Source organism: Salmo salar, chromosome ssa19 (assembly GCF_905237065.1).
Source record: "Salmo salar chromosome ssa19, Ssal_v3.1, whole genome shotgun sequence".
Taxonomy (NCBI): domain Eukaryota; kingdom Metazoa; phylum Chordata; class Actinopteri; order Salmoniformes; family Salmonidae; genus Salmo; species Salmo salar.
The window spans coordinates 42,218,026-42,231,712 of NC_059460.1; the positions used below are offsets into that span (position 1 = coordinate 42,218,026).

Here is a 13,687-nt window from a genome sequence, read left to right on the forward strand (position 1 = left end):
GCAGTGTTAGAGGCGTCACTAAAGAACCTGGCATCCATTATCCATCTGGCGCAGGGGTCTAAGGCACTGCATCTCAGTGCAAGAGGTGTCGCTACAGACTCTGGTTCGATTCCAGGCTGTATCACAACCGGCCGTGATTGGGAGTCCCATAGGGCGGCGCACAATTGGCCCAGCGTCGTCCGGGTTTGGCCATCATTGTAAATAAGAATTTGTTAGTAACTGACTTGCCTGGGTAAATAAAGGTTAACTAAAATAAAGCTTTCAGCCTGCCTCACGAATGGTCCAGGTCACATACAAACCATACCCTATTCCCTATGAAGTGCACTACTTTTGACCAGGCCCCAATAAGGAATAGGGTGACATTTGTGATGTACCATTCTGCCCATAGGGCCTTTAGTACATACCAGCATATTGGAGAAAAATGGATGACATTTTTTCCCCTCAAATCCCACTCCATCCTCCCCAGCCCTCCATGTACTCAGTTTAGAAGCTAATCACATGTACTCAGTTTAGAAGCTAATCAAAAGGGGACAATCACGCTTCCCCAGAAGTTTGGTTGGTGCGTAAAACCTCTACATTTAAATAAGCAAAAAGGTGTGACAGGTCCTCGCTAAAAGATGTGTAAATCTTAATTAAAAAATATATATTTTAAATTGCGTCAGGGATGTGGACTAGCGGTTAACAGTGTTGGACCAGTAACTTAAAAGTTGCTGGTTCGAATCCCAGAGCCGTCTAGAGGAAAAGTCTGTTGTGCACTTGGGCAAATCACTTAACCTTAATTGCTTCTGTTAGTAGCTCTGGATAAGAGTGTCTGCTAAATAACTTAAATGTAATAGCACACAGACATTTTGGCTTTGCATCCGTCTTCAACATCAGGTCACTAACCAGAAAAGAAACGGCATGTCGAACGACATGAGGTCACAAGCTCCATTCTGGTTCTGCTGTGTTTATTTACCCAGTCTGTTTGATCTGAATCAACGCTAAGCTAGCTATACTGTACTGTCAGAGAGGAGGGTTAGGTCAGGGGAGCAGAGAGTGTTTTCACTTGTATGGAGTTTCTGTATTGAAATAATGTATAACTACCTTAGACAAACGTCAACAAACGTGGGAAGCTATTGACCTGGCTGACAAGTAAATCGTTGCATGGGCCAGTGTACTTGAAGGAGCCTGTCCAAATGGCAACCTCTTAGAAAAAAATATTGGAACCAAGACCTAAAAATAACTGATATTGGCTCAAGATGGAAGGAATGTTGAACATAACTAACACAATTACAATGAACGAAAATGTACACTTAATCCAATATAAATTAATTTATAGAATGTATTATTCAAAATCCACTACTTTACAACACAATGGCAGAGTCATGTCTTAAGTAGAAAACTAACAATGACTCCATAATCCATGCTTTCTGCTATAAAGTTAAGTAGTTATGGGCAGAGTTAGAAAGTTGGCTGTCAGAAGTATTACAATGTAAATGTACTTTTAATCCGTCTGTCTGCATATTTCAAGACGTCATATAAGGGTGCAGCGAGATACCCGATGGGTTGGACAATACTCTTGTCAATTGTCTTGAAAAACGTATACTTAACTGGAAATCAACCAATCCTCCACCGTTAAGACAATGGAAAAATCATACGCTTCATTGTCTAAATATTGAAAGGGCGTTGGTGACTGGAACAAAATGGTGCAGTTTGAGGACATGGCAAAGAGTAGTGCAGGCACTGGAGATGGGAGTGAGAACAGGTGGGTCTGGGCAGGAGTGAGAACAGGTGGGTCTGGGCAGGGTGAGAACAGGTGGGTCTGGGCAGGAGTGAGAACAGGTGGGTCTGGGCACGAGTGAGAACAGGTGGGTCTGGCCAGGGTGAGAACAGGTGGGTCTGGCCAGGAGTGAGAACAGGTGGGTCTGGCCAGGAGTGAGAACAGGTGGGTCTGGCCAGGAGTGAGAACAGGTGGGTCTGGCCAGGCGTGAGAACAGGTGGGTCTGGCCAGGCGTGAGAACAGGTGGGTCTGGCCAGGAGTGAGAACAGGTGGGTCTGGCCAGGAGTGAGAACAGGTGGGTCTGGCCAGGAGTGAGAACAGGTGGGTCTGGCCAGGAGTGAGAACAGGTGGGTCTGGCCAGGAGTGAGAACAGGTGGGTCTGGCCAGGAGTGAGAACAGGTGGGTCTGGCCAGGCGTGAGAACAGGTGGGTCTGGCCAGGAGTGAGAACAGGTGGGTCTGGCCAGGAGTGAGAACAGGTGGGTCTGGCCAGGAGTGAGAACAGGTGGGTCTGGCCAGGAGTGAGAACAGGTGGGTCTGGCCAGGAGTGAGAACAGGTGGGTCTGGCCAGGAGTGAGAACAGGTGGGTCTGGCCAGGAGTGAGAACAGGTGGGTCTGGGCAGGAGTGAGAACAGGTGGGTCTGGGCAGGAGTGAGAACAGGTGGGTCTGGGCAGGAGTGAGAACAGGTGGGTCTGGCCAGGGTGAGAACAGGTGGGTCTGGCCAGGGTGAGAACAGGTGGGTCTGGGCAGGGTGAGAACAGGTGGGTCTGGGCAGGGTGAGAACAGGTGGGTCTGGCCAGGGTGAGAACGGGTAGGTCTGGGAAAGGTGAGAACAGGTAGGTCTGGGCAGGGTGATGTCGTTGATATTTGTATGTTGTCTTTTGTATGTGTATTTTTGTAATGTTTTAAAAAAGTAAATGCATAAAATCTGTAAAAATAAATAAATTACCCGGTTGAAAAATAACTATCTGCATGGGAGGGTGTAGGTAAGGGTCGGGGAGGGTATAGGTAAGGGTCGGGGAGGGTGTAGGTAAGGGTCGGGGAGGGTGTAGGTAAGGGTGGGGGGGTGTAGGTAAGGGTGGGGAGGGTGTAGGTAAGGGTGGGGGAGGGTGTAGGTAAGGGTAGAGGAGGGTGTAGGTAAGGGTGGGTGAGGGTGTAGGTAAGGGTCGGGGAGGGTGTGGGTAAGGGTCGGGGAGGGTGTGGGTAAGGGTGTAGGTGAGGGTGTAGGTAAGGGTGGGGGAGGATGTAGGTAAGGGTGGGGAGGGTGTAGGTGAGGGTGTAGGTAAGGGTCGGGGAGGGTGTAGGTAAGGGTCGGGAGGGGTCGGGAGGGTGTGGGTAAGGGTCGGGGAGGGTGTAGGTAAGGGTCGGGGAGGGTGTAGGTAAGGGTCGGGGAGGGTGTGGGTAAGGGTCGGGGAGGGTGTGGGTAAGGGTCGGGGAGGGTGTGGGTAAGGGGAGGGTGTGGGTAAGGGTGGGGAGGGTGTGGGTAAGGGTGGGGGAGGGTGTGGGTAAGGGTGGGGGAGGGTAAGGGTCGGGGAGGGTGTGGGTAAGGGTCGGGGAGGGTGTACATTTACGTCATTTAGCAGACGCTCTTATCCAGAGCGACTTACAAATTTGTGCATTCACCTTATGATATCCAGTGGAACAACCACTTTACAATAGTACATCTATATATTTTTTGGGGTGGGGGGTGCAGGTAAGGGTCGGGAGGGTGTAGGTAAGGGTCGGGGAGGGTGTAGGTAATGGTGGGGAGGGTTTAGGTAAGGGTCGGGGAGGGTGTAGGTAAGGGAGGGGAAGGTGTAGGTAAGGGTAGGTAAGGGTGGGGAGGGTGTAGGTAAGGGTGGGTAGGGTGTAGGTAATGGTGGGGGAAGGTGTAGGTAAGGGTAGGTAAGGGTGGGGAGGGTGTAGGTAAGGGTGGGTAGGGGTGGGGAGGGTGTAGGTAAGGGTGGGTAAGGGTGGGGAGGGTGTAGGTAAGGGTGGGGGAGGGTGTAGGTAAGGGTGGGGAGGGTGTAGGTAAGGGAGGGGGAAGGTGTACGTAAGGGTAGGTAAGGGTGGGGAGGGTGTAGGTAATGGTGGGGGAAGGTGTAGGTAAGGGTGGGGAGGGTGTAGGTAAGGGTGGGTAGGGGTGGGGAGGGTGTAGGTAAGGGTGGGTAGGGGTGGGGAGGGTGTAGGTAAGGGTAGGTAAGGGTGGGGAGGGTGTAGGTAAGGGTGGGGAGGGTGTAGGGTCGGGGAGGGTGTGGGTGAGGGTGGGGAGGGTGTAGGTAAGGGGGGAGGGTGTAGGTAAAGGTGGGGAGGGTGTAGGTAAGGGTGGGGGAGGGTGTAGGTAAGGGGGAGGGTGTGGGTAAGGGTCGGGAGGGTGTGGGTAAGGGTCGGGAGGGTGTGGGTAAGGGTCGGGTAGGGTGTGGGTAAGGGTCGGGGAGGGTGTGGGTAAGGGTGGGGAGGGTGTAGGTAAGGGTGGGGAGGGTGTAGGTAAGGGTCGGGAGGGTGTAGGTAAGGGTCGGGAGGGTGTGGGTAAGGGTGGGGAGGGTGTGGGTAAGGGTGGGGGAGGGTGTGGGTAAGGGTGAGGGAGGGTGTGGGTAAGGGTCGGGGAGGGTGTGGGTAAGGGTGGGGAGGGTGTAGGTAAGGGTCAGGGAGGGTGTAGGTAAAGGGGGGAGGGTGTAGGTAAGGGTGGGGGAGGGTGTAGGTAAGGGGGGGAGGGTGTGGGTAAGGGGGGGAGGGTGTGGGTAAGGGTCGGGGAGGGTGTACATTTACGTCATTTAGCAGATGCTCTTATCCAGAGCGACTTACAAATCGGTGCATTCACCTTATGATATCCAGTGGAACAACCACTTTACAATAGTGCATCTAAATCTTGTAAGGGGGGGGTTAGAAGGATTACTTTATCCTATCCTAGGTATTCCTTATAGAGGTGGGGTTTCAGGTGTCTCCGGAAGGTGGTGATTGACTCCGCTGTCCTGGCGTCGTGAGGGAGCTTGTTCCACCATTGGGGTGCCAGAGCAGCGAACAGTTTTGACTGGGCTGAGCGGGAACTGTGCTTCCGCAGAGGTAGGGTGGCGAGCAGGCCAGAGGTGGATGAACGCCATGCCCTTCTTTGGGTGTAGGGACTGATCAGAGCCTGAAGGTACGGAGGTGCCGTTCCCCTCACAGCTCCGTAGGCAAGCACCATGGTCTTGTAGCAGATGCGAGCTTCAACTGGAAGCCAGTGGAGTGTGCGGAGGAGCGGGGTGACGTGAGAGAACTTGGGAAGGTTGAACACCAGAAGGGCTGCGGCGTTCTGGATGAGTTGTAGGGGTTTAATGGCACAGGCAGGGAGCCCAGCCAGCAGCGAGTTGCAATAATCCAGACGGGAGATGACAAGTGCCTGGATAAGCACCTGCGCTGCTTCCTGTGTAAGGCATGTGAATGTTGTAGAGCATGAACCTACAGGATCGGGTCACCGCCTTGATGTTATCGGACTGGAGAACTAGAGGACTAGAGGAGTAAAGGACTAGAGGAGTAAAGGACTAGAGGAGTAAAGGAGTAAAGGACCAGAGGAGTAAAGGACCAGAGGAGTAAAGGACTAGAGGACTAGAGGAGTAGAGAACTAGAGGAGTAAAGGACTAGAGGAGTAAAGGACTAGAGGAGTAAAGGACTAGAGGACTAGAGGAGTAAAGGACCAGAGGAGTAAAGGACTAGAGGACTAGAGGACCAGAGGACCAGAGGACTAAAGGACTAGAGGAGTAAAGGACTAGAGGAGTAAAGGACTAGAGGAGTAAAGGAGTAAAGGACCAGAGGAGTAAAGGACCAGAGGACTAGAGGACCAGAGGACCAGAGGACTAGAGGACCAGAGGACCAGAGGACCAGAGGACTAGAGGACCAGAGGACTAGAGGACCAGAGGACCAGAGGACCAGAGGAGTAGAGGACTAGAGGAGTAGAGGACTAGAGGAGTAGAGGACTAGAGGAGTAGAGGACTAGAGGAGTAGAGGACTAGAGGAGTAAAGGACTAGAGGAGTAAAGGAGTAGAGGACTAGAGGATAAAGGACTAGAGGAGTAAAGGACTAGAGGAGTAAAGGACTAGAGGAGTAAAGGACTAGAGGATAAAGGACTAGTGGAGTAAAGGACTAGAGGAGTAAAGGACTAGAGGAGTAGAGGAGTAAAGGACCAGAGGACTAGAGGACCAGAGGACCAGAGGACCAGAGGACTAGAGGACCAGAGGACCAGAGGACTAGAGGACCAGAGGACTAGAGGACCAGAGGACTAGAGGACCAGAGGACCAGAGGACTAGAGGAGTAGAGGAGTAGAGGAGTAAAGGACCAGAGGACTAGAGGACCAGAGGACTAGAGGACCAGAGGAGTAGAGGACCAGAGGAGTAGAGGACCAGAGGAGTAGAGGACTAGAGGAGTAGAGGACTAGAGGAGTAGAGGACTAGAGGAGTAGAGGACTAGAGGAGTAAAGGACTAGAGGAGTAAAGAAGTAGAGGACTAGAGGATAAAGGACTAGAGGAGTAAAGGACTAGAGGAGTAGAGGACTAGAGGAGTAAAGGACTAGAGGAGTAGAGGACTAGAGGAGTAAAGGACTAGAGGAGTAAAGGACTAGAGGAGTAAAGGACGAGAGGAGTAAAGGACGAGAGGAGTAAAGGACTAGAGGAGTAGAGGACTAGAGGAGTAGAGGACTGGAGGAGTAGAGGACTGGAGGAGTAAAGGACTAGAGGAGTGGAGGACTAGAGGAGTAGAGGAGTAGAGGAGTAAAGGACCAGAGGACTAGAGGACCAGAGGAGTAGAGGAGTAGAGGAGTAAAGGACCAGAGGACTAGAGGACCAGAGGAGTAGAGGACTAGAGGATAAAGGACTAGAGGAGTAGAGGACTAGAGGACTAGAGGACTAGAGGAGTAGAGGACTAGAGGAGTAGAGGACTAGAGGAGTAAAGGACTAGAGGAGTAAAGGACTAGAGGAGTAGAGGACTAGAGGACCAGAGGACTAGAGGAGTAGAGGACTAGAGGAGTAGAGGACTAGAGGAGTAAAGGACTAGAGGAGTAAAGGACTAGAAGAGTAGAGGACTAGAGGAGTAGAGGACTAGAGGAGTAAAGGACTAGAGGAGTAGAGGACTAGAGGACTAGAGGAGTAGAGGACTAGAGGAGTAGAGGACTAGAGGAGTAGAGGACTAGAGGAGTAGAGGAGTAAAGGACTAGAGGACTTGAGGAGTAAAGGACTTGAGGAGTAAAGGACTAGAGGAGTAGAGGAGTAAAGGACTAGAGGAGTAGAGGACTAGAGGAGTAGAGGAGTAGAGGAGTAAAGGAGTAAAGGACTAGAGGACTTGAGGAGTAAAGGACTTGAGGAGTAAAGGACTAGAGGAGTAGAGGACTAGAGGAGTAAAGGACTAGAGGAGTAGAGGAGTAAAGGACTAGAGGAGTAGAGGACTAGAGGACTAGAGGAGTAGAGGACTAGAGGAGTAAAGGACTAGAGGACTAGAGGAGTAGAGGACTAGAGGAGTAGAGGACTAGAGGAGTAAAGGACCAGAGGAGTAGAGGAGTAAAGGACTAGAGGACTAGAGGAGTGAAGGACTAGAGGAGTGGAGGACTAGAGGAGTAGAGGACTAGAGGAGTAGAGGACTAGAGGAGTAAAGGACCAGAGGAGTAGAGGAGTAATGGACCAGAGGACTAGAGGAGTAGAGGACTAGAGGAGTAAAGGACTAGAGGAGTAAAGGACTAGAGGAGTAGAGGACTAGAGGAGTAGAGGAGTAAAGGACTAGAGGAGTAAAGGACTAGAGGAGTAAAGGACTAGAGGAGTAAAGGACTAGAGGAGTAGAGGACTAGAGGAGTGGAGGACTAGAGGAGTGGAGGACTAGAGGAGTGGAGGACTAGAGGAGTGGAGGACTAGAGGATAAAGGACTAGAGGAGTAAAGGACTAGAGGAGTAAAGGACTAGAGGAGTAGAGGACTAGAGGATAAAGGACTAGAGGAGTAAAGGACTAGAGGAGTAAAGGACTAGAGGAGTAGAGGACTAGAGGAGTAAAGGACGAGAGGAGTAAAGGACGAGAGGAGTAAAGGACTAGAGGAGTAGAGGACTAGAGGAGTAAAGGACTAGAGGAGTAAAGGACTAGAGGAGTAAAGGACGAGAGGAGTAAAGGACGAGAGGAGTAAAGGACTAGAGGAGTGGAGGACTAGAGGAGTAGAGGACTGGAGGAGTAGAGGACTGGAGGAGTAAAGGACTAGAGGAGTGGAGGACTAGAGGAGTAGAGGAGTAAAGGAGTAAAGGACCAGAGGACTAGAGGACCAGAGTAGTAGAGGAGTAGAGGAGTAAAGGACCAGAGGACTAGAGGACCAGAGGAGTAGAGGACTAGAGGATAAAGGACTAGAGGAGTAGAGGACTAGAGGACTAGAGGACTAGAGGAGTAGAGGACTAGAGGAGTAGAGGACTAGAGGAGTAAAGGACTAGAGGAGTAAAGGACTAGAGGAGTAGAGGACTAGAGGAGTAGAGGACTAGAGGAGTAGAGGACTAGAGGAGTAGAGGACTAGAGGAGTAAAGGACTAGAGGAGTAAAGGACTAGAAGAGTAGAGGACTAGAGGAGTAGAGGACTAGAGGAGTAGAGGACTAGAGGAGTAGAGGACTAGAGGAGTAGAGGACTAGAGGAGTAGAGGACTAGAGGAGTAGAGGACTAGAGGACTTGAGGAGTAAAGGACTAGAGGAGTAGAGGAGTAAAGGACTAGAGGAGTAGAGGACTAGAGGAGTAAAGGAGTAAAGGACTAGAGGACTTGAGGAGTAAAGGACTTGAGGAGTAAAGGACTAGAGGAGTAGAGGACTAGAGGAGTAAAGGACTAGAGGAGTAAAGGACTAGAGGAGTAGAGGACTAGAGGAGTAGAGGACTAGAGGAGTAAAGGACTAGAGGACTAGAGGAGTAGAGGACTAGAGGGGTAGAGGACTAGAGGAGTAAAGGACCAGAGGAGTAGAGGAGTAAAGGACTAGAGGACTAGAGGAGTGAAGGACTAGAGGAGTGGAGGACTAGAGGAGTAGAGGACTAGAGGAGTAGAGGACTAGAGGAGTAAAGGACCAGAGGAGTAGAGGAGTAAAGGACCAGAGGACTAGAGGAGTAGAGGACTAGAGGAGTAAAGGACTAGAGGAGTAAAGGACTAGAGGAGTGGAGGACTAGAGGAGTGGAGGACTAGAGGAGTAGAGGAGTAAAGGACTAGAGGAGTAAAGGACTAGAGGAGTAAAGGACTAGAGGAGTAAAGGACTAGAGGAGTGGAGGACTAGAGGAGTGGAGGACTAGAGGAGTGGAGGACTAGAGGAGTGGAGGACTAGAGGAGTGGAGGACTAGAGGACTAGAGGAGTAGAGGACTAGAGGAGTAAAGGACTAGAGGAGTGGAGGACTAGAGGAGTAGAGGAGTAAAGGACTAGAGGACTAGAGGAGTAGAGAACTAGAGGAGTAAAGGACTAGAGGAGTAAAGGACTAGAGGAGTAAAGGACTAGAGGAGTGGAGGACTAGAGGAGTAGAGGAGTAGAGGACTAGAGGAGTAGAGGAGTAAAGGACTAGAGGAGTAGAGGAGTAAAGGACTAGAGGAGTAAAGGACTAGAGGAGTGGAGGACTAGAGGAGTGGAGGACTAGAGGAGTGGAGGACTAGAGGAGTGGAGGACTAGAGGACTAGTGGACTAGAGGAGTGGAGGACTAGAGGAGTGGAGGACTAGAGGAGTAAAGGACTAGAGGACTAGAGGAGTAAAGGACTAGAGGACTAGAGGACTAGAGGAGTAGAGGACTAGAGGAGTAGAGGACTAGAGGAGTGGAGGACTAGAGGACTAGAGGACTAGAGGAGTAGAGGACTAGAGGAGTAGAGGACTAGAGGAGTGGAGGACTAGAGGACTAGAGGACTAGAGGAGTAGAGGAGTAAAGGACTAGAGGAGTAAAGGACTAGAGGAGTGGAGGACTAGAGGAGTGGAGGACTAGAGGAGTGGAGGACTAGAGGAGTGGAGGACTAGAGGACTAGTGGACTAGAGGAGTGGAGGACTAGAGGAGTGGAGGACTAGAGGAGTAAAGGACTAGAGGACTAGAGGAGTAAAGGACTAGAGGACTAGAGGAGTAGAGGACTAGAGGAGTAGAGGACTAGAGGAGTGGAGGACTAGAGGACTAGAGGACTAGAGGAGTAAAGGACTAGAGGAGTGGAGGACTAGAGGAGTGGAGGACTAGAGGAGTGGAGGACTAGAGGAGTGGAGGACTAGAGGAGTGGAGGACTAGAGGACTAGAGGAGTAGAGGACTAGAGGAGTAAAGGACTAGAGGAGTGGAGGACTAGAGGAGTAGAGGAGTAAAGGACTAGAGGACTAGAGGAGTAGAGGACTAGAGGAGTAAAGGACTAGAGGAGTAAAGGACTAGAGGAGTAAAGGACTAGAGGAGTGGAGGACTAGAGGAGTAGAGGACTAGAGGAGTAGAGGAGTAAAGGACTAGAGGAGTAGAGGAGTAAAGGACTAGAGGAGTAAAGGACTAGAGGAGTGGAGGACTAGAGGAGTGGAGGACTAGAGGAGTAGAGGAGTAGAGGACTAGAGGAGTAGAGGAGTAAAGGACTAGAGGAGTAGAGGAGTAAAGGACTAGAGGAGTAAAGGACTAGAGGAGTGGAGGACTAGAGGAGTGGAGGACTAGAGGAGTGGAGGACTAGAGGACTAGTGGACTAGAGGAGTGGAGGACTAGAGGAGTGGAGGACTAGAGGAGTAAAGGACTAGAGGACTAGAGGACTAGAGGAGTAAAGGACTAGAGGACTAGAGGACTAGAGGAGTAGAGGACTAGAGGAGTGGAGGACTAGAGGACTAGAGGACTAGAGGAGTAGAGGACTAGAGGAGTGGAGGACTAGAGGAGTGGAGGACTAGAGGAGTGGAGGACTAGAGGAGTAAAGGACTAGAGCACTAGAGGAGTAGAGGACTAGAGGAGTAGAGGACTAGAGGATAGGCTGCGTCACTGGATTAATAGCGCTCTGAGAAGCTGCTCCACCCCTTCCACTGAGCTGAGATGCCTGACGAGATGCCTGACATACTGCCTATGAGAGCCAAATAGCTTTTTGTAAGTCACTCATTATCCGTCTGTCATAATTATGGTTTGACTGATATGCCCCCCTTTACAGGAGATTGCTATAACAGTAATGGGGTCCAGAGACCTAATGGGAATGGCTGGCTAGAGTCCATACAGTCAGAGGCATGGGAATGGCTGGCTAGAGTCCATACAGTCAGAGACATGGGAATAGCTGGCTAGAGTCCATACAGTCAGAGACATGGGAATAGCTGGCTAGAGTCCATACAGTCAGAGACATGGGAATAGTTGGCTAGAGTCCATACAGTCAGAGACATGGGAATAGCTGGCTAGAGTCCATACAGTCAGAGACATGGGAATAGTTGGCTAGAGTCCATACAGTCAGAGACATGGGAATGGCTGGCTAGAGTCCATACAGTCAGAGACCTAATGGGAATGGCTGGTTAGAGTCCATACAGTCAGAGGGCTATTGAGAATGGCTGGTTAGAGTGCATACAGTCAGACACATGGGAATGGCTGGCTAGAGTCCATACAGTCAGAGACCTAATGGGAATGGCTGGCTAGAGTCCATACAGTCAGAGACCTAATGGGATTGGCTGGCTAGAGTCCATACAGTCAGAGGCCTAATGGGAATGGCTGGCTAGAGTCCATACAGTCAGAGGCCTATCGAGAATGGCTGGCTAGAGCCAAGAAAGGTAAAGACTTCAACAATTCCTTGGCACAGATCTTTCCCACAGAAGAACGGTTACCAAAAGCTCTGGAGTGGAATGGATAAAATATCAAATCAAAGTTTATTTGTCGTGTACACAGATTAGAAGATGATAAAGCAGGTGCAGGGTGGTAGTCTGCTAGTGACAGTCTAAGGTTCAGGGCAGGGTACGGGGTGGTAGCCTGCTAGTGACAGTCTAAGGTTCAGGGCAGGGTACGGGGTGGGACCTTGCTAGTGACAGTCTAAGGTTCAGGGCAGGGTACTGGGTGGGACCCTGCTAGTGACAGTCTAAGGTTCAGGGCAGGGTACTGGGTGGTAGCCTGCTAGTGACAGTCTAAGGTTCAGGGCAGGGTACTGGGTGGGACCCTGCTAGTGACAGTCTAAGGTTCAGGGCAGGGTACTGGGTGGGACCCTGCAAGTGACAGTCTAAGGTTCAGGGCAGGGCAGGTCACCCTGGACAAGCAAAACATTTGCAGCAGCACAGGAAGTCCTAAAGAAAGTCAAGGTGACAACAGGTGATTGGTTTCCTGAAGGTGCCTACGTAGAGTCCATTGGTAAACACGTACTGTCTGCAGGAGAAGCAACACACTGGAAAATAACTGGTTGAATCAATGTTGTTTCCTCGTCATTTCAACCAAATAATTCAATGTGATTATGTTGAATTAACAATTGGGTTTACAAAGAGTCATCAACATAAGGGAATTTAGTCTATTTGTCATCCAAGTGTTAATCTAAATCCAATGACATGAATTATTTTGTTGATTTCACGTAGAATTCATGTTAGTTGACAACTCAACCAAATGTAAATCAAAACTACACGTTGAAGTGATGTCAGTGCCCAGTGGGAAGGGACTGACATGATGGCTGTGAGTATCAACATAGAGACTGATGTACATAGATAGCTGTGAGTATCGACAAAGGGACTGATGTACATAGATAGCTGTGAGTATCGACAAAGAGACTGATGTACATAGATAGCTGTGAGTATCAACAAAGGGACTGATGTACATAGATAGCTGTGAGTATCGACAAAGGGACTGATGTACATAGATAGCTGTGAGTATCGACAAAGGGACTGATGTACATAGATAGCTGTGAGTATCGACAAAGTGACTGATGTACATAGCTGTGAGTATCGACAAAGGGACTGATGTACATAGATAGCTGTGAGTATCAACAAAGAGACTGATGTACATAGATAGCTGTGAGTATCGACAAAGGGACTGATGTACATAGATAGCTGTGAGTATCAACAAAGGGACTGATGTACATAGCTGTGAGTATCGACAAAGGGACTGATGTACATAGATAGCTGTGAGTATCGACAAAGGGACTGATGTACATAGATAGCTGTGAGTATCGACAAAGGGACTGATGTACATCGGCTGTGAGTATCGACAAAGGGACTGATGTACATAGCTGTGGGTATCAACAAAGAGACTGATGTACATAGCTATGAGTATCGACAAAGGGACTGATGTACATAGATAACTGTGAGTATCGACAAAGGGACTGATGTACATAGATAGCTGTGAGTATCGACAAAGGGACTGATGTACATAGATAGCTGTGAGTATCGACAAAGGGACTGATGTACATAGATAGCTGTGAGTATCGACAAAGGGACTGATGTACATAGATAGCTGTGAGTATCGACAAAGTGACTGATGTACATAGCTGTGAGTATCGACAAAGGGACTGATGTACATAGATAGCTGTGAGTATCGACAAAGGGACTGATGTACATAGATAGCTGTGAGTATCGACAAAGGGACTGATGTACATAGATAGCTGTGAGTATCGACAAAGGGACTGATGTACATAGATAGCTGTGAGTATCGACAAAGGGACTGATGTACATAGATAGCTGTGAGTATCGACAAAGGGACTGATGTACATAGATAGCTGTGAGTATCGACAAAGGGACTGATGTACATCGCTGTGAGTATCAACAAAGGGACTGATGTACATAGCTGTGAGTATCAACAAAGAGACTGATGTACATAGCTATGAGTATCGACAAAGGGACTGATGTACATAGATAGCTGTGAGTATCGACAAAGGGACTGATGTACATAGATAGCTGTGAGTATCGATAAAGGGACTGATGTACATAGATAGCTGTGAGTATCGACAAAGGGACTGATGTACATAGACTGTGAGTATCGACAAAGGGACTGATGTACATAGATATCTGTGAGTATCGACAAAGGGACTGATGTACATCGCTGTGAGTAT

At 49.6% G+C, this 13,687-nt stretch overlaps 1 protein-coding gene across 1 annotated transcript; it reads right to left on the reverse strand.

The window, feature by feature from the left end:
• Positions 1–2,722: 2,722 nt before the first annotated feature.
• On the reverse strand, positions 2,723–3,325 carry LOC123728966 (extensin-2-like). The gene has a single exon (XM_045701923.1). It carries the CDS (start codon positions 3,323–3,325, stop codon positions 2,723–2,725), a length of 603 nt encoding a protein of 200 aa, XP_045557879.1.
• Positions 3,326–13,687: the final 10,362 nt, after the last annotated feature.

Bases quoted from the DNA above. Each gene is read 5' to 3' on its own strand.
- LOC123728966 (XM_045701923.1), bottom strand. From the start codon at position 3,325: ATGTACACCCTCCCCGACCCTTACCCACACCCTCCCCGACCCTTACCC.